Raw genomic sequence first — 24,049 nt, forward strand, 5'->3', positions numbered from 1 at the left:
GCCACTACCCTCACCTCATTCTTCATACCAGTAACCCAGGAGACATCTTTTCTTCCTCCTTCTCTTACAATCCCCTCAACCAGTAAAAATCAGTTCCCACTAATTCTGTTTCCAAACTATTTCTCAGATGTACCAACTCTACTGTCACCAACCTACTCCAAGTCACTCCATCTGCACTATGGAAATAGTTTCCATTTGTCTCCCCACTCCTACCCATACCCATCCTTTCCCAATCCATCTTCCATGTAACACCTCAAGAGATCTTTTAAAATGTAAATCAAATCATATTACATCTCTACCTGCAACCTTCCAATGGTTTCCTATTGCACTCAAAGTAAAATCCAAATATGTAACTCAGATATCTCTTCAAAGCTCCAGGCTCCCATCATCTCTCACTTGGGTCTGCTTCCTCCTCCTCCCCACTTTCTGCCTCACTATACATTCTTCTGTACAGATCCAATGATCTCTTTTCAATATGCAATGAATTTGTCGGTGCCATGATTTAAATTCTTTAACATCTCTCTCCTACCAACTGGATTAAGCCCCAACTCAGCCTGACACTGAAGGATCTTTCATGGTTTATCTTCCCATCTCCACTCATTAACCTGCCACTTCCTTCATCAGCCTTACCTTTGAACACTCTGTCCACCTTTACTTTGTCCCAATTTCACAAAACTGCTGCCTTTTTCTTTAAAATTTTGGTTTTATTATAGAAAAATTCAGATGTACACAAAAGGAGAAAGAATGCTAAAATCAATTTCCCTATATCTGTCATCTTGCTGCAAAATTATCCAATACCTCCCATTGTTGTTTCACCCAAGCCCTCTCCTCCCCATCCTACACACTTTTGTTTTCCTGGAGAACTTTAAAGAAAAATTCCACTTAGCATACTAGTTCATCTGTAAATATTCAAGTGGGTTATTCTCGCCAAAGAGGATTCAGCCACCTGCTAGTATTTCCCAAACATGTCCCAGTGTCATTTGTGCCTTTGCAAGTCAATTTCTGCCAAGCCTGAGCTTGGTTCCCTCACTTCTCCAAGGCCCATTCCAAAGGCTCTCCTCTCTGAGACCTTCTGGACTTATTCTCTGCCATGTGCCCTCAGCACTTTGTAGATCCCCACATACTTATTTATAAATATAAATATAGACGAATGTACATTTATCCCTTAGCATTGGCAAGGGGTTTATCCCAGCTTTCCTCTACCCCTGCTGCAGATACCAAAATCTGAGGATGCTCAAGTCCCTTATATAAAATGGCATAGTATTTGCATATATCCTATGCCCATCCTTAAATCATCTCTGATTACTCATAACACTAATACAATGTAAATCCTGTATAAATAATCACTGCTCAGTATTGTTTAGGGAATATGACAATAAAAAGTCTGCACATGTTCAGTACAGACACAATTTTGCTTTTCAATTATTTTCAATCCAAGGCTGGTTAAATTGCAGGTTATAGGACCCATGGATAGGAAGGACAGACTGTTGAAGTACAGTTCATAGGATATTAATATATCACACAATTTTATGTTCCACTACAACATTATGTAAATACAATATGGAATCTAGTCTGTTGTATTCAAATTATGTTCTGTCCCACTAAAAGATAAGCCTTTTGAGGCAGAGAACATTTCTGCCTTTTCTCGAAGCTTGGCCTCACTTTCTTTTTTTCTTTTATTTTGGTACCAGGGATTGAACTCAGGACCTTGCACTTGCGAGGCAGGCACTGGAACCACTGAGCTAAATCCCTGGCCCTAGGCCCACTTTCTAGTACATGTTTATACACATAAACCTAACACCATCTTTGCCACACAATGGCTAATCTGCAAATATGCATTGAATTAATACATTAATAGGTGTGGTATCAGGAAAAGCATATAGAATTTACAGTTGGACGTAGATTTATGTCCCAGTTCTGGCACTTATTTATAAGTGATCTGATCTCTCTGAACATAGATTTCCTCATCTGGCAGTTGGAAGAATAATAGCTACCTCTCTGAATTGTTGTATCAAAGATACTAAATATAAAGGTAATCACTAACTCCAAAAGCTTTACGGATGTATACATGAACAGTTTTGCTGTAAACATCAACACATATGTAGTAGGACCTATGCCAAGAGAAACACTTAGCACAATGCCCAGTGCATAATAAGTGCTCCATGACAATGAGACACCATTACATCTGAAGACCAGACTGCTGACAGTCACCCTGTTTGTGCATGCTGCTCCATTTGTGAGAGTGATTGATGGACAACTACTGAGTCCTGCCTAGGGAGCAGATGCTCTTCATCTGTTGGTTCCACAATTGTGTGACTCTGCTGCTCACAGGCTCTGTTGTTAGACCTACCCAGCTGCTCTGTTTGCTACTGCAGTTTATTAGCCACTTTCCACTCCACATCACTGGATGCTGGGATTGAGAACACCTTATCCAAGCCGATGCTCAAGGCTGGAGGGACTATATATCTCAAATTGCTTCAGATGGCTCCAGGTTATGTTTGGAGCCCAGCATAATTATAAACTGTGTTTTCTTTTGCTTTCAGAAGGGTAACAGTTTGGACAACGAGTTACATGGCCATCCTAGTTAATATTCAAGTTACTGTTTTTTGAATGAGGAGAAGAAAACATTCCAAGTGAGAGTCTTTCTAGTTCTGTTTCAACAGTAATATGTCTATTCTGGAGGCAGACAATACAAGCTCTGTGTGTGTGTGTGTGTGTGTGTGTGTGTGTGTGTGACTACATGACACATGGAAGCAGATCAATGAGGGAATTAACAATAGTATAGGCTGGGGCCTGGGATTTAGCTCAGTGGTGCCACCGCCTGCCTTGCAAATGCAAGGTCCGGAGTTCCATCCTCGGTACAAAAAAAAAAAAAAAGAATAGTATAGGCCTCCTTGCCTCACAGCCTCTGGGCTCATTTACATCAGGAAGTAGTCTTCATTGGCATCTGTTCCTGTAACTACATTAAGTATGACGTCTTCTGGTCCTAGAAGCTATTCTTCCTGGGGCTTCACCACCTGCACTCTTTTTGGCCACAGGCCATATGGCAGGATACTGCTGGTAGCCACAAAATGCTCCACAATCCCCGGGCCTCTCCCAGACTGTAGTTTTAAGGAGGTAACGTTAATCTACAGCTACTGCTTCCATCTATACAGCAGCTTTGAGACAAGTCTCCAAGACTCCTCGCTATTCCTGCAGTTTTTGGGGGCAGGGATGAGAACCAAAGGCCACAAACCATGTTGGCCGATGTAACTATCTCTACTGAACCTCCCCTTGAAGATGACTGAGCCTGGCTTTGACAAGTTTGATGTGATCCACTGAAAAGCGTTCTGTAGACCAGTGTAAACCACAGCAATTTATATCTATTGGGTTTAGTCCCTATTAAATCTGTTTGGCCATTGTATATTATTGGCAAAACCTCACTGCCAGTTGTTCCCAGTCAAAAGGAACATTATTGTGTCATTGAGTGTGATGATCCCAGCCAGCATGAACTGTGCTTGATTTATGTCCACTTTGTTCCCAGAAAAGCAAATGAAACAAAAAGTTAGAAGTCATGAGTCTGTGGATTACCTGTAATGTGCACCAGGGTACACTGGTAACCAGGACAAGTACCATCCCTGCCTTCATGGGACTTATAGGCAACTGCAGAGAACAGACTTCAAAGCTATCACTTAAAAATGCACTAAAGATTAGAAGAACAACACCAGAAGTACTCTTAGAAAATTGGGTTTAATGTGTTTTGGGATGGGAAAAGGAGAATTTCAGGGCCTGGTTCCTGAAGGAAGTGACAGCTAACCTGTGACATGAAATATGAATATAAGTTAGCAATGTAAAAATCAACAAATTTATTTTCATTCAAACACACATTTGTTGGGCAATTGTTGAGTACTAACTCTGCCAGATTCTGTGTACAGTGGTAAGAAAATAGTGATAAGACAAATTGTGCCCTTACCCTCATGTAGCTTATACTCCAGGAGAATTCCTAGAGTGTTGAAGACCAGAGAAAAAGTTTTCAGTTTCTGAGCATTTTTGTTTCCCTCTTATCTTTCCTAGCTAAAGGAATGTGGACCGATTACCCTAAAGTTCAAGGCAATTGACCCCTTAGCTTGCACCACACTTCCATTCCGAGACTGTGAGACTAATGCTTGTGAGACTAATGCCTTTGCCACATTAACTCACCTCCTTTTGAGGTCGCTCTTTATGTGGATGGTAAGACTTAGTTTGAGATGGTTTGGACTCTGAGTCATGAATCATTGATTCCTCTGCATAGACCCACACACCTTACTTTCCGCTCCATAATTATTTGCAAAATGCCTCTGTGGCTTCCAGCCTCCTGAGGCTGGTATAATCACTCTAAAAAGACCTTGGTTTTGATCTATAAACCCATTAGAGTTGGAACTACTTTCAAAATGCACTCTATACTCTAAAGCAGATAAATTAGAGAGAAATCATGTCCAGTCACCAACAGTTACTTACTTTACAAAAGGTTTCATACTGCAGAAAAGCTTTCAATCTAGGGCATGTTTCTCTATGATAAATCTATCAAAAATATCAAAAGTTTTCAAAGAATACTGCAACAAATACACCTATATACACATAATACATATTATACAGTGAGCACCTTGTTATGTTAACATGTCTATCAATCCATTGATCAATCTTATTTGTGGGTATATTTTTAAGTAAATTGCAAACATCAGTGCACTTTACCTTTAAAAATGCAGTCTGGATTTTAAATTAGAGTTCAAAATATATTATGGTTTGTTTTTTTTCTTAAATTCTTTTATTGGTACATTGTAGGTATACAACACATTTACATTTCTCATTGGGAACTTGTACCTTTACATGATGCATCTTGGTTCTTATTTTTTCCCCATTCCCAGCCCTCCTTTCATGCCCTCCACCCTTCCCTATTTACAAAGACTTTATTTCCATTTTTTCCATTTCTCAGCATATTTCCTTTCCCTTCTTTCCTTTCCCCTGCCCCTCCCACTACCTCTACCCCTTTGGACCTTTTCTTCCTATTTTGCATTATCAATTATTCATTCTAATCATTGGTACACTTTACGTATACAATATAATGACATTCATCATTGGAAATTTGCACCTTTACATAATGTCTCTTGGTTCTTATTTTTCACCCTTGCCCAGCCCTCCCTTCAACCCCTCCACACCTCCCTATTTACAAAGACTTTGTTTCCTTTTTCCCATTTTCTCATATTCCATTCCCTTCTTTCCTTTCCCCTACCCCTCCCACTTCCTTCCCCTTTGCCTCTTTTCTTTCTATTTCACATTACCTATTATACATTTTAGTCCTTCTTTACACTTTCAGTTTCTCACACCAGAGAAACTATTCAGTGTTTATACATGTGTATCCTATTTATTTCACTTAAGAGTATTGCCTCAATGTGCATCCATTTAGCTATAACTGTCTAATTTCTCATTTTTTTGGCTGAGTAGTACTCCATTTTATTAAAAAAACCACATTTTCTTTATCCAGTCTCCAGTTGATGGGCATTTGGGCTGTTTCCAAGTTTTAGCTATCACAAACTGTGCTGCTATGAACATGGGTGCACATATATCACTGTTTTATGATTCTTTTAATTCTTTGGGGAAGATTCACAGCAGGGGATTAGTGGGGTCAAATGGGACTTCCAGTCCTAGCTCTTTGAGGTATCTCCATACTGATTTCCACAGTGGTTGCACCAGTCGACACTCCCACCAGCAGTGGAGCAGGGTTCCTCTTTCCCCACAGCCCTGCCAGCATTTGTTATTGGTTGATTTCATGATAGCAGCCATTCTTTCTGGAGTGAAGTGGAATCTCAGTGTTGTTTTCATTTGCATCTCTCAAATGACCAGTGATGTTGAACATTTTTTCATGTATTTATTTGCTATTTCTACTTCTTTGTCTGAGAAATGTCTGTTCATTTCAGACGCCCATTTTTGGGTTGGGTCTTTAAATTTGGGAGGTCTGATCTTTTTAAATTCTTTATAGATTCGAGATAGTAGACCTTTGTCTGAGGAAGAGCAGGTGAAGATTTTTCCCCCATTGTGGGTTGTCTCTTCCCACTGCTGGTGGTTTCTCTTGCTGTGCAGAAGGTTTTTAATAAGCAGAGACCCACTGGTTGATTGTTTGTGCTAGTTCACGGGCAATTGAGGTTTTGTTCATAAAATCTTTTCCTACACCGATGTCTTCAAGGGTTCTACCTAACCTCTATTCCAGCTGGTTCAGCGTTTCTATTTTAATATTTAGATCTTTAATTCATTTTGATTTTAGTTTAGTGCATGGCGAGACATATAGGTCTAGTTTTAATCTTTGGCAAGGTGAAACCCAATTGAAAACCAATTTTTCCAGCACCATTTATTAAAGAGGCTATCTTTCCTCCACTGAGGGTGTTTGGCTCCTTTATTGAAGATGAGATGGATGAGTGTGTCTGGTGTTGTTTCTGCATCTTCTAATCTGTTCCACTGGTCCTCAGGTCTATTTCTTTGCCAGTACCATGCTGTTTTTATCACAGTAGCTTTTTAGTGTAGTTTCAGTTTGGAGGTTGTGATACCCCCTGCCATGTCTCTGTTACCTAGAATTGCTTTTGCTATTCTGGGTCTCTTCTTGTTCCAAATGAATTTTTGGATTGTTTTCTCAAGGTCTGTGAAGTATGCTGCTGGGATCTCAATTGGGATTGCATTGGATCTATATAGCAGTTTTGGAAGTATGGCCATTTTCACTATATTAATCCTTCCTACCCAAGAGCAGGGAATGTCTGTCCATTTTCTGATATCATCTTCAATTTCTCTTTTCAGAATGCCATAGTTTTCAGAGAAGAGGTCTTTGATTTCTTTTGTTAGGATGATTCCTAGGTATTTCAGTTTTTGGATGCTGAAAGGAATTATTTGCCCTATTTATCTCTCAGTGAGTCTGTCATTGGTGTAGAGGAAAGCTAATGATTTTGGTGTGCTGATCTTGTAACCAGTTACTTGACTGAATTTGGTTATTAAGTCTAGAAGACTTTTGGTGAAGTTCTTGGGGTCTTCTATATAGAGTATCATGTCATCTGCAAATAATGACAATTTGACTTCTTCATTACCTATCTTTATTCCTTTTATTTCTTTCTCTTGTCTAATTGCCGTGGCTAATGTTTCCAAAACTATATTGAACAAGAGTGGTGATAGTGGACAGCCTTGTCTTGTTCCTGATTTTAGTGTGAAGGATTTCAGTTTTTGACCATTTAAAATGATACTGGCTGTTGGTTTTTCATAGATGTCTTTTATCAGTTTGAGGTAGAGACCATCTATTCCAATTTTTTGTAGGGTTTTTATCATAAATGCATGTTGGATTTTGTCAAATGTTTTTTCTGCGTCTATGGGGATGATCATATGGTTTTTGTCCTTGGCTCTATTGATATAGTGTATTACAATGATTGATTTGTGTATATTGAACCATCCCTGCATCCCTGGGATGAATCCCACTTGATCAAGGTGTATGATCTTCTTGATGATCTTCTGCATTCTATTGGCCAGCATCTTATTAAGGATTTGTGAATCTATGTTCATTACTGAGATTGTCCTATAGTTCTCCTTTTTGGTTGGGTCTTTCCCTCCTTTGGGGATCAAGGTGATGCTTGCTTCCAGGAATGAATTTGGAAGTATTGCATCCCTTTCCATTGCATTGAAGAGTTTAAACAGTAGTGGCAGTAGTTCCTCTCTAAATGTTTTGTAGAATTCGGCAATGAAGCCATCAGGGCCCAGACTTTTCTTAATTGATAAGCTTTTTATTACTTTTTCAACTTCATTGGTTGATATTGGGTTATTCGGAATTTTTAGGTCTTCTTCATTCAACTTTGGTAATTCATATGTATCTAGGAATCTATCCATTTCTTCTGTGTTTTCATTAGGTTCTGGAAGTAGGTATTGATGATCCTCTGGATTTCTGCTGGGTCTGTTGTCATTTCACCCTTTTCATTCCTAATTTCATGGATTTGGGCCTTTTCTTTCCTTTTTCTGATAAGGTTAGGTAAGGCTTTGTCAATTTTGTTCATTCTTTCAAAGAATGAACTATTGGCTTCACTGATTTTTTGTATTATTCTCTTAGTCTCCACTGCATTGATTTCTCCTCTGATCTTTATAATTTCATCCTTTGTATGAACTTTGGGTTTGCCCTGCTCTTCTTTTTCTAGAAGCTTGAGGTTCAGCATCAGCTTGTTTAATTGGGCTCGTTCTGTTTTCCTAATATGTGTATTCACTGCTATGAATTTCCCTCATAAGACTGCTTTCATTGTGTCCCATAGATTCCGATATATTGTATTGTCATTGTCATTTAATTGAAGGAACTGTCTGATTTTTTCTTTAACTTTCTCTGTGACTCATTGGTTATTCAGAAGTGTGTTGTTCAATTTCCATGTGTTTATGAAATTTTTGCAGTTTCTTTTGCTATGGATCTCCAATTTCATCGCACTATGGTCTGATAATATACAGGGGATAACTTCAATTCCTTTGCACTTACTTAAACATGTTCTATGTGTGAGTATGTGGTCTATTTTGGAGAATGACCCATGTGCAGCTGAGAAGAATGTGTATTCTGATTTTGTGGGGTGGAAGACTCTGTATACATCTCTTAAGTTCCTTTGTTCAAGAGTTCGATTTTGTTCTAGTATTTCATTACTTATTTTTAGTCTAGTTGATCTACCTATTTTTGACAGTGGGGTGTTGAGGTCCCCCACTACAATTGTATTAGTGCATATATGACTTTTCATGTCCGTTAGTATTTGTTTTATATAGTTGGGTGCACTAGGGTTTGGTGCATAGATATTTATGATTGTCATCCCTTCCTCCTGGGTTGTTCCCTTTACAAGGATGTAGTGTCCTTCTTCATCTCTCTTAATCAGTGTTGGTTTGAAATCTACTTGATCTGCAAAGAGGATAGCTACTCCTGCTTTTTTTCGGGTTCCCATCACATGGAGTATTGTTTTCCACCCTTTAACTTTCAGTCTATGAGTTTCAGATTGAATTAAGTGTGTTTCTTGTATGCAGCATATTTTTGGATTTTGCTTCTTGACCCATTTTGTCAGTCTATTTCTTTTGATTGGTGTATTGAGACCATTAATGTTGATGGTCATAACTGAAATGTACTGACTTATCATTGCCATGGCTTTTTCTTTTTGTTGGGTTCTCCCCCTTTACATGTAATTTCTTGTCATGCCAGATGGGTTCATTGTGCTTTGCTTCCTGGGATTGTGATCCTCAATGTCTGTTCCTAGGATATTGTGTAAAATTCTTTGGAGTGCTGGTTTTATATTCACGAAGTTCCTAAGGTGCTCTTTGTCATGAAAGTATCTTATTTCTGCATCCATTTTGAAAGATAGTTTGACAGGGTACATCAATTTGGGTTGGAGGCTGTTTTCTTTTAGAGTTTGGAATATGTCATTCCAAGCTCTTCTTGCCTTGATGGTTTGTGTTGAGAAGTCTGCTGTGATTCTGATGGGCTTTCCTTTGTTTATTTTCTCTAACTGCTTGTAGAACTTTGTTCTTCTGTTGGGTTTCTGGAATCTTAACAATTATATGTCTATGTGTAGAGTTTTTTTGATCAAGGCTATTTGGAGTCCTATATGCTTCACTTATCTGTATGTCAAGTTCTTTTCCCTTGCTTGGGAAGTTTTCTGCCATTACTTCTGTGAAGATTTTTTTACGTCTTCTGCACTCTCTCCTGTTCCTTCTTTGACTCCAATCAGTCTTATGTTATTCTTCTTTGCATCATCTAGCAGTTGCTGGATTGCTTTCTCATGGTACCTTACAGTTTTAAAGCAGTTTTTCTTTTCCTCCTCACTAATTGCAATCTTATCTTCTATATCTGAAATTCTGTCTTCACATTGGCTCATTCTGCTGTGTAGACTTTCAGTGGAGTTTTTCATCTCCTGGAAATCTATTTGCATTTGTTTCATGGATTCCATTTGTTTCCTATGTTGGTATTCCATCATGTTCCTCAGGTCCTCTCTAGATTTATTAATCATGTCTTGCACTAGGAGCACAATTTCTCCTGTTATCTGAGAAATTATTTCTGATATCATTTTTTCCAGATCCCCTTTTGTTGCCAGTTCAGTGCATCCAGGTGGTTGAGCATCAGAGTGTTCCATCTCATTTCCCTTTGGAGTTGCTGTAGGTGATCTGGAAGTCTAGTTTTGAGATTTGTTCACGTGTCTTCTCATTTTGACCAGGAGGGGTTTGCTGTTGGCACCCCCTTGGATCACTTCCTCTGAGCTGGGAGAGGTGGGACAGGGTTCTGGAGTGGCGGCCTGGATGGTGACCCAGAAGCCCCTTCCTCTGGACCAGGAGCAGTGGGACAGCAGCTCAGAAGCCCCTACCTCTGGGCTGGGAGTGGCAGGACAGAAGGCAGCCCCAAAGCCCTTTCCTCTGGGCTGGGAGCAGCAGGACCCTTTAAGACATCCTTGTTTCCTTTAATCTGGTGGTTACTGGGATGCCATCGACCTCCTCTGTCTGTGGGGAACCGGCGGCCCTCATGTGGAGCAGTATCCCTGCTACTGCTCTCTGGAGTTGCCTCACCCTGGCGAGAAGTATTATGGTTCTTTTGTTTGAAAGATTTGCATCAGATTTCCACAAGTCAGGTGTACCATTCAATGAGTTTTCACAAAACTATAAACTTGCATGACCCAAATGTCTACCAAGGCCCAAAATAATTTTTCACCTCAGAAAGTTACCCCATGCTTCCCCTTCTTCTGTCCATCCACCAGAGGCAATGACTGTTGCTTTTTTTTTGTTTACCCACATTGAGTTTCACTTAGTTTAAATACCTTATAAATCCAATCTGTAATCTTTTGTGTCTTTCTATTTTCATTCAACCTAATTTTAAGATTCATCACTTTCACTACATATATCAACAGTTCATTTGTTTTTATTGGTAAATTTACTATTATATGGAATATATACCAGTCCATTAATTTTGGAAATCCCATTGTCTTCCCAAGATTTCCATGAATTCTCAAGAAAGAAGAACCAAGTGTCAATAGACAAGGAAGAGAACAGAATTTAGATGTCAGGGAGCAGAAAAGTACATAGCCCTGGAGCCATGTCAGAAAATGGAGACCATGAGAGTATATCAGAAAAATCAGCGAAGGCTCTGGGTAGGTAGGGATTAGAAAGAGTATGAGAGCAAAACAGGACTTCGAGGGGAAACCTTGGGATTCTTCAATCCAAAGTGTTTCCCCTTCACCTCTAGTTTCAAACCTCCTGCCAGGTAAAGGCACACACAGCATGTAGAAATCAGACTCAGCCCCAAGGAGAATGCCAAAAATGAGCAGGACCTGATTTAGACACAGGTCAAAGAAGATCCCTGAGAGGAGCAGTGTGTGAACTGAGACATAACTAATAAGAAGGAAACTGTCATGAAAAAAAGCCCAGAAGAGTGTTCTAGGAAATTGTTAGGGTGAAGGCTCAAGATAAAGAGTAAGTTGAGGGGTGAGGATCCCCCGAGGATGCCCACCAGTGGCCAGGGTAGCCAAGCAGGTGCCTGCAATAACAGCCCCCGCCCCCCGCACCTCTGGCTTCTTGGCTGTGCAACTACCTGTTCCACACTACAGAGGCACAGGGGGACATAAAGGCCATTGTCCTGAGCTGCAGAAGTGAACAACAGAGAGAGGGCCTTTCTCAGGCTCCCTGACGAAAACTGAAGCCCACTGGAAAAGTGAAGAGAATCTCTGCAATAAAAGCACACCAGACCATTGTACTTGGTAAGTTGGAGGGATCATCACCTCCCATCTGAACCTGGACTATCTTTAGGGGAAAGGCAGCTGAAACCTGCAATAGAACCTTGCAGAGTTCAACCCTGCAGGAGGACAGGGAGCTCAACTTGGGACTTGCAGCCAGAAATCTGCCTGAATCTCACAGGTCTGTGACTGGCTTGCTGAGACTCATTGACTTATATCTGCACACTGTTGCCCACGTTGTCTATTGTGACAGCAGAGACATACCCTGAAGGATGCCCTTTATTTTTATCTTTTATTTGTTATTTTCAAAATTACCACTATTTTTGGGCTCTTATTTTTAATTTATTTTCTTCTTTTTCTACTCTTTTACAATTTTTATTTTTCTCTTTTTTCTTTCTTTCCTCTTCTCTCTCTCTCTCTCCCTCCCTCCCTCCCTTCCTCCCTCACTCCCTTGCTGTCCCACATTGTTCTTCATCTCCCTTTGTGTTCCTGTTCTGGCCTCAATTCATATTTCTTCTTTATTTTTCTTTTCTACTCTTTTCTTCTCTCACCTGTGTCCTCCGGCCTCACTGCTAACCTTCCCCTATCCTTCTACCTACCTTTCCATCCCTCCCCAAATCCGTCTAACTCTCCATCCTGAAGGGTAAAGTTGCTATATTGAACAGTTTATGCACTATAAACATATGTTGTGTTGGTCCTTGATTTTTATTTAATTCACACAGTTAAAGGTTATAGATTAATAACTACCACTAATAGTCATTTTCTAAGAGGTACTTGACACTACAGTGTTGCTGACTGTATCACTTGGGCTAAGGTGTTGTGATTGATCTAATCAGTTGTCCTTCCTGGTATAATGAAAATGAAATAACCTCAGGGCCATTAGAGACTCAAAACTTAAAGACAATCTATATCTGGAAGACACTTCTGAGAAGCAGTCATTCCATAAGGGTTCTAAATACATCAACAAAGATACTTATAATAAGCAACTTCAAAGTATCAACCCAGGAACTAAACCAAGGACAGCACGAAAACCAAAAATGAGAAGACATTCAAGTAAGGCACAAACTCAGACTTCCACCCACCAAAGGCAAATTCTGGGGGAAATGAGGTGGAAAAGTCTGATAATCAACCACCTGGACACCCTGAACTGATAGCACAGGAAGTAACAAAACAGATGAATGAGGCTCTAGAAAAATTCAAAACAGAAATAGACTCCCAGATAACTACAGAAATGGGGAGCAGAGAGAAAGACATGATTAGAGGCTCTAGATCAAAAACAGATAAAAAAAATAGATGAGCTCAGAAACATGCTGGAAGCCATGAATACCCAGCATAAGAAAGAAATGGAAACCATGATTCCCCAACATAAGAAAGAAATGGAATCCATGAAACAGATTCAAACAGATTAAAAACTCCATTGAAAGCATGCAGAGCAGATTAAGGGAATCTGAAGATAGAATATCAGATGTAGAAGACAGGATTGAGGTTGAGGACCATGAAAACAGAGATTTCTTAAAAATACTAAGGGACCATGAGAAATCAATCCAGCAGCTCCTAGATGATGCAAAGAAGAATAACATAAGACTGATAGGAGTCCATGAAAAAACAAGAGAAAGTACAATAGACATAAAAAGACTGTTCACAGAAGTAACAGTAGAAAACATCCCAGCAGAGGTGGAGAATTGGACATACAGATAAGTGAGGCATATAGAACTCCAACTACCCATGATCAAAAAACAATCTACACCTAGACATATAATAGTCAAGATCCCAGAAACCCAATAGAAGAAAAAAATCCTACAAGCACTTAAAGGAAAGAAATAAATCACCTACAAAGGAAAGCCCATCAGAATCATGGCAGACTTCTCAACATAAACCCTCAAATCAAGGAGAGCCTGGAGTGAAGTATTTCAAGCCCTAAAAGAAAATAATTTCCAACCCAGACTGTTGTATCCTACTAAATTATCTTTCTAAATCAATGGGGAAATTAGATCTTCCACGACAAAGAACACCTGAGAAATTTCATGAACACCAAACCAGCACTCCAGACAATTCTAAGCAATATCCTAGAAAAAGACAATGAAGGCCACAGCTCCATGAGCCCCAACAGAGGGAAGCCACCAGGCAAGGTAAGAAACTAAAGGGAAAGGGGGAAAACAATAAGAAATAAAACAGCCAACAACAGTAAAACATCATGACAAGGATGAGTCAATATCTATCAATTACAACTATCAATGTTAATATCCTCAATTCACCAATCAAAAGAAATAGACTGACAGAATGGATTAAGTAGAAAAATCCACCCATATGCTGTATACAAGAAACACACCTAACTCAAAAAGAAATTCATAGACAGAAAGTAAAAGTATGGAAAACAGTTCTCCATGCAACAGGAACCCAGAAAAAAGCAGGGGTAGCAATCTTATTTGCAGACAAAGTAGATTTCAAACCAAAACTAATTAAGAGAGACAATGGCGGTCACTACATCCTTGTGAAGGGAACAACCCAAGAGGAAGAGATGACAATCCTAAATATATATGCACCAAATATGAATGTCCCCAACTATGCATAATGGACATGAAAAACCAAATAAGCACTAATAAAATTGTAGTAGGGGAACTCAATACCCCACTATCACAAATACATCATGCAGACAAAAAATTAAAAACAAAATTCTAGAACTGAACCAAGCTACTGAACAAATGGACTTAAGAGATATTTACAGAGTGTTCCACCCCCACAAAATCAGAATACACATTCTTTTCAGCTGCACATGGGTCATTCTCCATAATAGATCACATGCTATCTCATAGGACATGTCTAAGTAAATATAAAAGAATTGCAGGTACCCCCTGTATATTATCAGACCATAGTGCAATAAAATTGGAGATCAATAACATAAGAAACCGCAAAAACCCCACAAACACATGGAAATTCAATAACACCCTCCTGAACAACCAATGGGTCACAGAGGAAATTAAATAAGAAATTGAACAGTTTCTACAAGTAAATGATAATGCCAGTACAACATACAGGAATCTATGGGACATAATGAAATCAGTTCTAGATGGGAAATTCATAGCAGTGAATGCCCATATTAGGAAAAGAGAGAACTCAGATAAATAACCTAATTCAGAACCTTAAGCTCCTAGAAAAAGAAGAGCATAACGAACCCAAAGCTCATACAAGAGAGGAACTTATAAAGATAGCTAAAACTTGGAAACAGCCCAAATGACCATCAACTGGAGACTGGATAAAGAAAATGTGGTTTTTTATAAAATGGAGTACTACTCAGCCATAAAAAATGGGAAATTAGAGACATTTATAGCTAAGGGGATGCACATTGAGGCAATACTCTTAAGTGAAATAAATAGGACACAGATGTGTAAATACCGAATAGTTTCTCTGGTGTGAGAAACTGAAAGTGTAAATAAGGTCTAAATGTATAATAGGTCATGTGAAATAGGAAGAAAAGGGGCAAAGGGGAAGGAAGTGGGAGGGCTAGGGGAAAGGATAGAAGGGAATGGGATTAATATGAGAAAATGAAAAATAGGAATAAAATTTTTGTAAATAGGGAGGGCTGGAGGGGTTGAAGGGAGGGCTGGGCAAAGGTGAAAAACAACCAAGAGAGACTATGTAAAGGTGCAAATTTCCAATGATGAATGTCATTATATTGTATACCTAAAATGTACCAATGATTAGAATGAATAATCGATAATGTAAAATAGGAATAAAAGGTCCAAAGGGGTAGGGGTAGTGGGAGGGCCAGGGGAAAGGAAAGAAGGAAAAGGAAAAAATGCTGAGAAATGGAAAAAATGGAAATAAAGTCTTTGTAAATAGGGAAGGGTGGAGGGGGTGAAGGGAGGGCTAGGAATGGGGAAAATATAAGAACCAAGATGCATTATATAAAGATCCAATTCCCAATGAGAAATGTAATTGTGTTGTATACCTACAATGTACCAATAAAAGAATTTAATACAAAAAAAAAGATCAGAACAAAAATCAATGCAATGGAGACTAAGAGAACAATACAAAAAATTAATGAATCAAATAGTTACTTTTTCAAAAGAATAAATAAAATTGATAAACCCTTAGCAACCTTATCAAAAAAAGGAAAGAAAAGGCTCAAATCCATGCAATTAAGAATGTAAAATGTAAAGTCACAACAGACCCAGCAGAAATCCAGAGGATCATCAGTACCTACTTTGAGAACCTGTACTCTAATAAAATGGAAAACAAAGAAGAAATGGACAGATTCTTAGATATATATGAATTGCCAAAGTTAAATAAAGAAGATGCAGAAATTCTAACCACCCTAATTACAATGAGTGAAATTGAAAATGTAATAAAAAATTTGCCAGCAAAGGACTCCTTCTTGGCTGCTGCTGCTGGTAAGCAAGAACCCATGAGGCTTCCCATTGGCAAGGCTCCAAGGGCCAGTCTCCAGTGGCCAATGTGACTACAGTGAGGGCTTACTTGTGCAATTTCCCCAGTGGTGGCCTCAGAGTGGTCGATTCCCAAAGAGAATCAGGTATTATGGTTTTGGGATGTATTCTAGGGGACCAGAGTTGTTGGCATATGTTGCCACTGCAGAGTTTACACATCACTCTCTTCTTCCGCACTAAGATGGGTCCATTCCACAGACTCTTTCACCAAATACTTTTCTGAAGTTTCTGATATCCTCAATATCTCAACAGCTAGTTAGTGCTTACAGGTTTCAGGGACACATCCTGCCACAGATATAGTGCCCAAGGAGTTCACTAACTAGTAGGAAAACCTCAGCCACTATTCCACTGCTCCTAGGGAAGAGGAGGTGAGCCAATCCCAGCACCCAGGAAGAGGCTCCCTGCCGCCATTCCACTGCTCCTAGGGCAGAGGGGTGAGCCAATCCCAGCACCCAGGAGAAGGCTCCCTGCCACCATTCCACTGCTCCTAGGGCAGAGGAGGTGAGCCAACCCCAGCATCCAGGAGGAGGCTCCCTGCTGCCATTCCACTGCTCCTAGGGCAGAGAAGGTGAGCCAATCTCAGCACCCAAAAGGAGGATCCCCTGCCGCCATTCCACTGCTCCTAGGGCAGAGGAGGTGGGCCATGAGGGTTCCAGCAGCCCCTCCCCCTCCGTGGAAATGGGAAGACACATAAACAAACCTCAAAAATAGACTTCCAGATCACTTACAGCAACCTCAAAGGGAAACGTGATGGAACACTCTGATACTCAAATGCCTGGATTCCCTGAACTGGGAACAAAAGACGATCAGGAAAAAATGACCTCAGAAATAATTTCTCAGATAACAGCAGAGATTGTACTCATAGTGCAAGACATGATTAATAAATCTAGAGAGGAGCTGAGGAACATGATGGAATCCCAACATAGGAAACAAATGGAATCCATAAATCACGTGCAAACAGATTACCAGGAGATCAAAAACTCGATTGAAAGTCTACACAGAAGAATGAGCCAATGTGAGGACAGAATTTCACATATAGAAGATAAGATTGCAATTAGTGAGGAGGAAAAGAAAAACTGCTTTAAAACTGTAAGGGACCACGAGAAAGCAATCCAGCAACTGCTAGATGATGCAAAAAAGAATAACATACGACTGATTGGAGTCAACAAAGAAACAGGAGAGAGGGCAGGTGACATTAAAAAACTGTTCACAGAAGTGATGGGAAAAACTTCCCAAGCAGGGAAAAAGAACTTGACATACAGATAAGTGAGGCATATAGGACTCCAACTAGCCTTGATCCAAAAAAAGTCTACACATAGGCATATAATAGTTAGGATTCCAGAAACCCAACAGAAGAACAAAGTTCTACAAGCAGTTAGAGAAAAGAAACAAATCACATACAAAGGAAAGCCCATCAGAATCACAGCAGACTTCTCAATGAAAACCCTCAAGGCAAGAAGAGCTTGGAGTGACATATTTCAAGCCCTAAAGGAAAACAGCCTCCAACCCAGACTGATGTACCCTGAAAAACTATCTTTCAAAATTGATGGAGAAAAAAGATACTTTCATGATAAAGAGAACCTTAGGAACTTCAGGAATACCAAACCAACACTCAAAAAAATTTTAGACAATATCCTAGGAAAAGACATTGAGTATCACAACCCCAGGAAGCCCAGCAGAATAAATCCATTGGGTGTGACAAACTAAACACAAAGGGGGAGAATCCAACAAAAAGAAAAGGTAATGACAAGGCTTTTAAAACTTTTAACTTCATCTCCCTAATGAGTGTATAATTCAATCTTGTTATTGTACTGATTAGTATTTTTCTGATTCTAGCGTTGCACACCTTTCCTTGTGCTCTACTGGCTATTTATCATCTTCTTGGGTCTACTTTTTAATTGAGGTGTCTATTAATGAGCTGTAAAAGTTATTAATATATTCTGGTCATAGGTTATATGCATTGTAAATATGGTCTGTTTAAGGACTACTTTTCATTTTAATGATGTCATTTAAAGTTCTAAATTTTGATGGAATCTCATTTATCAATTTTTTCTTTTATACATCATGTTTTTTGTATCCTAGGAAGTTCTTGTCTACCCTAAATTCATAAACATTTTCCCTTATAATTTCTGCTAAAGTTTCATAGTTTTAGTCTTTCACATTTAGGTTCATAGATCCTTTCAAGTTACTTTTATGTATGGAAATAAAGGGTTGAGGTTAATTTTTTATATACGGATACCAGGTGTTCTAGTGCCATTTGCTGAAAACACTATCTCTTCCTCGGCTCTTGAATTGAGTTTATAATCCATAAAATGTTAATATTAAATAATCTCTCAAAACTCAGTGGACCATATATGTGTGGTTCTATTTCTAGATTCTCTGTTTTATTCAAATGATCTATATGTCTTTCCTTACACCAACACTGCCTTGATTACTGTAGCTTTAGAAGAAGTCTTAAAATTAGGTACTAAATGTCTTCCAACACCAGTTTTGTTTTTGTTTTTGTTTTTAACTTTTCTAGGTCCTTTGTACTCCTACATAACTTTTAAATTTCAATATCCAGTTCTTCATTTATAGCAAGTATACACAGACCTGAATTTTTATATATACCTTGTGTTTTCTAATCCTGCTAAATTCAAATACAAGTTCTAGTGGCTCCTAGAGATTTCTTAGTATCTTCTCTGTAGATGATCATTTCATCTACATATAAGATTTTGCTCCTACCTTGCCAATCCTATTCTAATTGTGTCATTTTATTGCCAGACTATTTTGGTTTGGGCCTATTTTTCAAAGTTTCCTGGACAGATTAAGAGTAGGCATATCTGCCTTTGCTCTCCACCTTAGGGAGAAAGCAGTGTAACTTCTTCATTCATATAAGGTGTTTTGCTGGAAGTGTGGATTACATGTCTTTAATCTGTTGAGAAGGTTTTCTTCTACTTCTAGTCTCCTGATAGCTTTTATCATGAACAGCTGTAGAATTTAGTCCAATACTTTTTCTCCAAATAGTGACAGGATCATATGGCTTTTTCCTTTCCTCTGTTAAAATGATGACTTTTGGGGGTGGATCTTCCAATGCTGAACCAACACTGTCATCCCTATAACAAAACCACTTTCTACATCCTGCCAGATCTGACTTCTAATAGTTGGTTTTGTTAAACAAATTTCTATCTATGTTCATACTTTTTTCTTCTATCATCTTTATCCACTTTTAGGATTAGCAAAATATTGATTTCCTGAAATGAGTGGAGAAGTGGGGTTTTTTTCTGCTTTAAATGTTTAATATAATTTATCAGTTAAAATGTATATGAGCCTGTTGTTGTCATATAGGTAGGTTTTCAAGCTAGGAATATACTTTCTTTAATAGGTGCTACTCAAATTTGATATTTCCTCCAGAGTTAGTTTCATTAATTTGTCTTCCAAGGTACTTCTTACAAGTTGTCGAATTTATTTCAAAACAGATTTTTGAAATATGCTTTCTATATCCTTTTAAATTCTGTGAAATCTGTGGTAATGTCTCCTAGATATTGATATTGTAACTTTAAAAATGTGTAATTGATATTGTGTAATAGGAAGCAAAGGTCTAAAGGAGCAGGGGAAGTGGGATGGGTTGGGGAAAGGAAAAAAGGGAAAAGAAAAAATACGAGAAAAGAAAAAAATGGAAACAAAGTCTTTGCAAATGGGGAAGGGTGGAGGGGGTGAAGGGAGGGCAGGAGAAGGGGAATAAAATAAGAACCAACATACTCATGTAAAGGTACAAGATCCCAATGATGAATGTGACTTTATGTTATACCTAAAATGTACTAATAAACTTGATGTGGAAAAAAGAAATTACCGGCAAAGAAAAGCCCAGGTCCTGATTGCTTCACTGCTGCATTTTACAAGACATTTAAAGAAGAACTAACACCATTGTGCTTTAAACTCATCAAGGAAATTGAAAGGGAAGCAAGGCTTCCAAATTCACTCCTGGAACAAGTGTTACTTTGATTCCAAAACCAGGGAAAGACACAATCCAAAAAGAGAACTACAGACCAATCTCCCTAATGAACATGCATGTGAAAATTCTCAACAAGATACTGGCAAACAGAATACAGAGGGTCATCAAGAATATCATACACCCTGACCAAGTCAGATTTATCCCAGGGATGCAAGGATGGTTCAACATTCATAAATCAATAAATGTAATACACCATATTAACAGAGTCAAGGACAAAAACCATATGATCATCTCAATAGAAGCAGAAAGGCATTTGACAAAATCCAACACCCATTCATGATAAAAAAAAAAACCCTACAGAAAATTGGAATAGTAGGTCTTTATCTTAACCTGATTAAAGCTATCTATGAAAAACCAACAGCCAACATCATACTAAATGTTCAAAAACTGAAAAGTTTCACATTAAAATCAGGAACAAGACAAGGATGCCCACTATCACCACTCCTGTTCAATATAGTTCTGGAAACATTAGCCATAGCAATTAGAAAAGAGAAAGAAATAAAAAGAATAAAGATAGGAAAGGAAGAAGTTAAACTGTCATTATTTACTGATTATATGATACTTTACATAGAAGACCCAAAAAACTCAGTCAAAAGACTGCTAGAGTTAATTGACAAATGCAGTAGAGTAGCTGGATATAAGGTCAACACTCAAAAACCAATAGCCTTCTTATACACAAATAGCAGACTCACTGAGGTAGAAATTAGGGAAACAATTCCTTTTATAATAGCATCCAAAAAATGAAATATCTAGGAATCAATCTAACAAAGGAAGCAAAAGACCTCTGCACTGAAAACTACAGCACCCTGAAAAAGGAGATTGAGGAGGACACAAGAAAATGGAATGACATCCCTTGCTCCTGGGTAGGAAGAACCAATATAGTGAAAATGGCCATACTTCCAAAATTACTACATAGATTTAATGCAATGCTGATTGAAATTCCAACAATATACTTCACAGAACTAGAGAAAACAATCCAAAATTTATTTGGAATCAGAAAAGACCTAGAATAGGAAAAGCAATTCTAGGCAACAGAGACATGGCTGGGGGTATCACAATCCCCAACTTGAAACTATACTACAAAGCTACTATGATAACAACACCATGGTACTGGCAAATAAACAGACCCGAGGACCAGTGCAACAGATTAGAAGATGCAGAAACAACTCCAGACATACTCAGCCACCTCATCTTTGACAAAGGAACCAACCACCCTCATTGGAGGAAAGATAGCCTATTTACTAAATGGTGTTGGAAAAACTGGATTTCAACCTACCAATGATTAAAACTGGACTCATACCTATCACCATGCACTAAACTAAGATCAAAGTGGATTAAAGGTCTAAATATTAAGACAGAAACACTAAACTTGCTGGAAGATAAGTTAGGTAGAACTCTTGAAGACACTGGCATAGGAAAAGACTTTATCAACAAAGCCTCAGAAGCACGGGAGCTAGCACAAAGAATCAACACCTGGGATCTCATCTTATTAAAAAGCTTCTGCACTGGGATGAGGGTGAGAGAGAAGGTTCCATACCTTCCAGGTTGAGACTCTGAAAATAACCCATTCCTGCCTGTGTTGCTATCCTTGCACTGTACAGTGGAGAATTCTCAGTTGTGATTTTTCAAAATCTGGGTTTGGATTCTTGGAGCAGCTTAATTGCTATTGCTCAGCACTCTATTTTCCAGCACTGGAAGTCGGAAGGCTTCTGATCCTCAACAAGTTCTTGCTGTCCTCATGACTTCCATTAAAAGGAGTCAATCCTGTGAGGGTTCAAGCTCCTCACAGGACACACACTTCTCTCACATCCTGCAAATTGTGCTCCTAAATGCCAACTTATGTAAGTTGGTGTCATTTCTGCTCCACAAGTATCAAAAGAAGGAGCAGGGCACCATGAAAGAAATGCTTCATGTTCTGTCCTATGATTACCATAACAACTTCCCTCTGAACTTTTGGGAACTCTGTGAGTCCACGTATCTGGGCTTTGGCATTAAGAACAGGAAAGTGAATTACTCTGGCAATACATATGAGCTAGCCCCCATTTTGGGTCTTACATACAGTGGGATACTAGATGGCGATGATGAAAGAATCATTCTCAAAATCGACATCATTATATTTGTCCTGTCTCTAATCTTCATAGAGGGCAACCATATCAGTGAGGAGGACCTAACCCAAAAAGTGAAAAGATGGGACATGTTAGCTCAGTATGAGCATATTCATTTTGAGGAAGCCTGGAAATTCATCACTGAGGATTTAGTACGGGAAGAGTACCTGATGTACTGGCAGATTCCTAACAGTGATCCTGCTCGCTATGAGTTCCTGTGGGGTCCAAGGGCCCACGCTGAAACCAGCAAGATGAAACTCCTAGTTCATATGGCCCATCTTAATGGAACAGATCCCAAGTCTTACCCAGAACTATATGAAGAGGCTTTGGAAGCAGAACTAAGTATAGAGCCAGGGTTCCTGAGAAACAGGGGATATTGCCCAAAGATGTCAGTGAATTTGTTCTCCCCTGAGAAGAAATGAGGCCTGTTTTCAGTCTCTATGGAGAGCAGGCAGTTTTCTAAGTAGTAAAGGGCCAGGGGAGGGGTAAAGTAGCACACATAGCATCACATTTTCTTTTCCCCTGTTGATCTATACTATTAAAGTTATATTTATTGGATACCTGAAAAAAAAAAGCTTCTGCACTGCAAGAGAAACCACCAACAGAGCTAAGAGACAACCTAGAATGTGGGGAAAAAATTTACCTTAGAGAAAGGACTACTATCTAGAATATATTAAGAATGAAAAAAATCAGACACCCCCCCCAATTTCAAAGACCGAATTCAAAAATAGGCATCTGAAATGAACAGATATTTCTCAGACAAAGAAGTAAAAGCAGCAAATAAATATATGAAAAAATGTTCAACATCACTGGTCATTCGAGAGACGCAGATAAAAACAACACTGAGATTCTACCTCACCCCAGAAAGAATGGCTGCTATCAAGAAATCAACTAATAACAAATGCTGGCAGGGCTGTGGGGAGAAAGCAACCCTTCTCCATTGCTGGTGGGAGTGCAGACTGGTGCAACCACTGTCAAACTCAGTATGGAGATACCTCAAAGAACTAGGGCTGGAGGTCCCATTTGACCCAGCTATTCCCCTGCTGGGTATCTTCCCCAAAGAATTAAAATAATCATACCACAGCAATATATGTGCACCTATGTTTATAGTGGCACAGTTTGTAATAGCTAAAGCTTGGAACCAGCCCAAGTGCCCATCAAATGGAAACTGGATAAAGAAGATGTGGGGTTTTTTTATAAAATGGAGTACTACTCAGCCATAAAGAATGACAAACTAGAGACATTTATAGCTAATTGGATGCAGATTGAGGCCATGCTCTTAAGTGAAATCAATAGGACACACATGTGTAAATACTGAATAGTTTCTCTAGTGTGAGAAACTGGAAGTGTGAATAAGGATTAAAATGATTAAAATGAATAATTGATAATTTGCAATAGTAAGAAAAGGTCCAAAGGGATAGGGGAAGTGGGAGGGGAAGGGGAAAGGAAAGAAGGGAAAGGAAAAATTATGAGAAAAGAAAAAAATGGAAACAAAGTCTATGTAAATAGGGAAGGGTGGAGGGGGTGAAGGGCACACAGGTAATGGGGGAAAAATAAGAACCAAGATGATAAATGTAAATGTATCGTATACCTAAAATGTACCAATAAAAGAAATTAAGGGGAAAAAAAGAGTAAGTTGAGGATGATAAAAGGTCTAGGTTTCAGGCAGGGTCCCCAAATGGCACTAGTGCAATGCTCAGAGGTAATACTCCGGAACATTATTAAGTACATGAATCAGAAACAGAAGAAAGAGTTCTCGGAGGGGAAAGTAGAAGACCAAAATGTTTCTAG

General features: G+C 38.9%; 1 protein-coding gene across 1 annotated transcript; it reads left to right on the forward strand.

The window, feature by feature from the left end:
- Positions 1–21,891: 21,891 nt before the first annotated feature.
- Positions 21,892–22,680, forward strand: LOC147821102 (melanoma-associated antigen 10-like). Its single transcript, XM_087202119.1, has one exon. The coding sequence runs from the start codon at positions 21,892–21,894 to the stop codon at positions 22,678–22,680; it is 789 nt and encodes a 262-aa protein (XP_087058245.1).
- The last annotated feature ends 1,369 nt before the right edge of the window (positions 22,681–24,049 follow it).

This window comes from Heterocephalus glaber, unplaced genomic scaffold (assembly GCF_053883595.1).
Source record: "Heterocephalus glaber isolate CG9 unplaced genomic scaffold, H.glaber_assembly_v1.0 deba00001764, whole genome shotgun sequence".
Taxonomy (NCBI): Eukaryota; Metazoa; Chordata; class Mammalia; order Rodentia; family Bathyergidae; genus Heterocephalus; species Heterocephalus glaber.

Excerpts from the sequence above, each read along its gene's own strand:
- LOC147821102 (XM_087202119.1), top strand. The coding sequence starts at position 21,892 with ATGACTTCCATTAAAAGGAGTCAATCCTGTGAGGGTTCAAGCTCCTCA.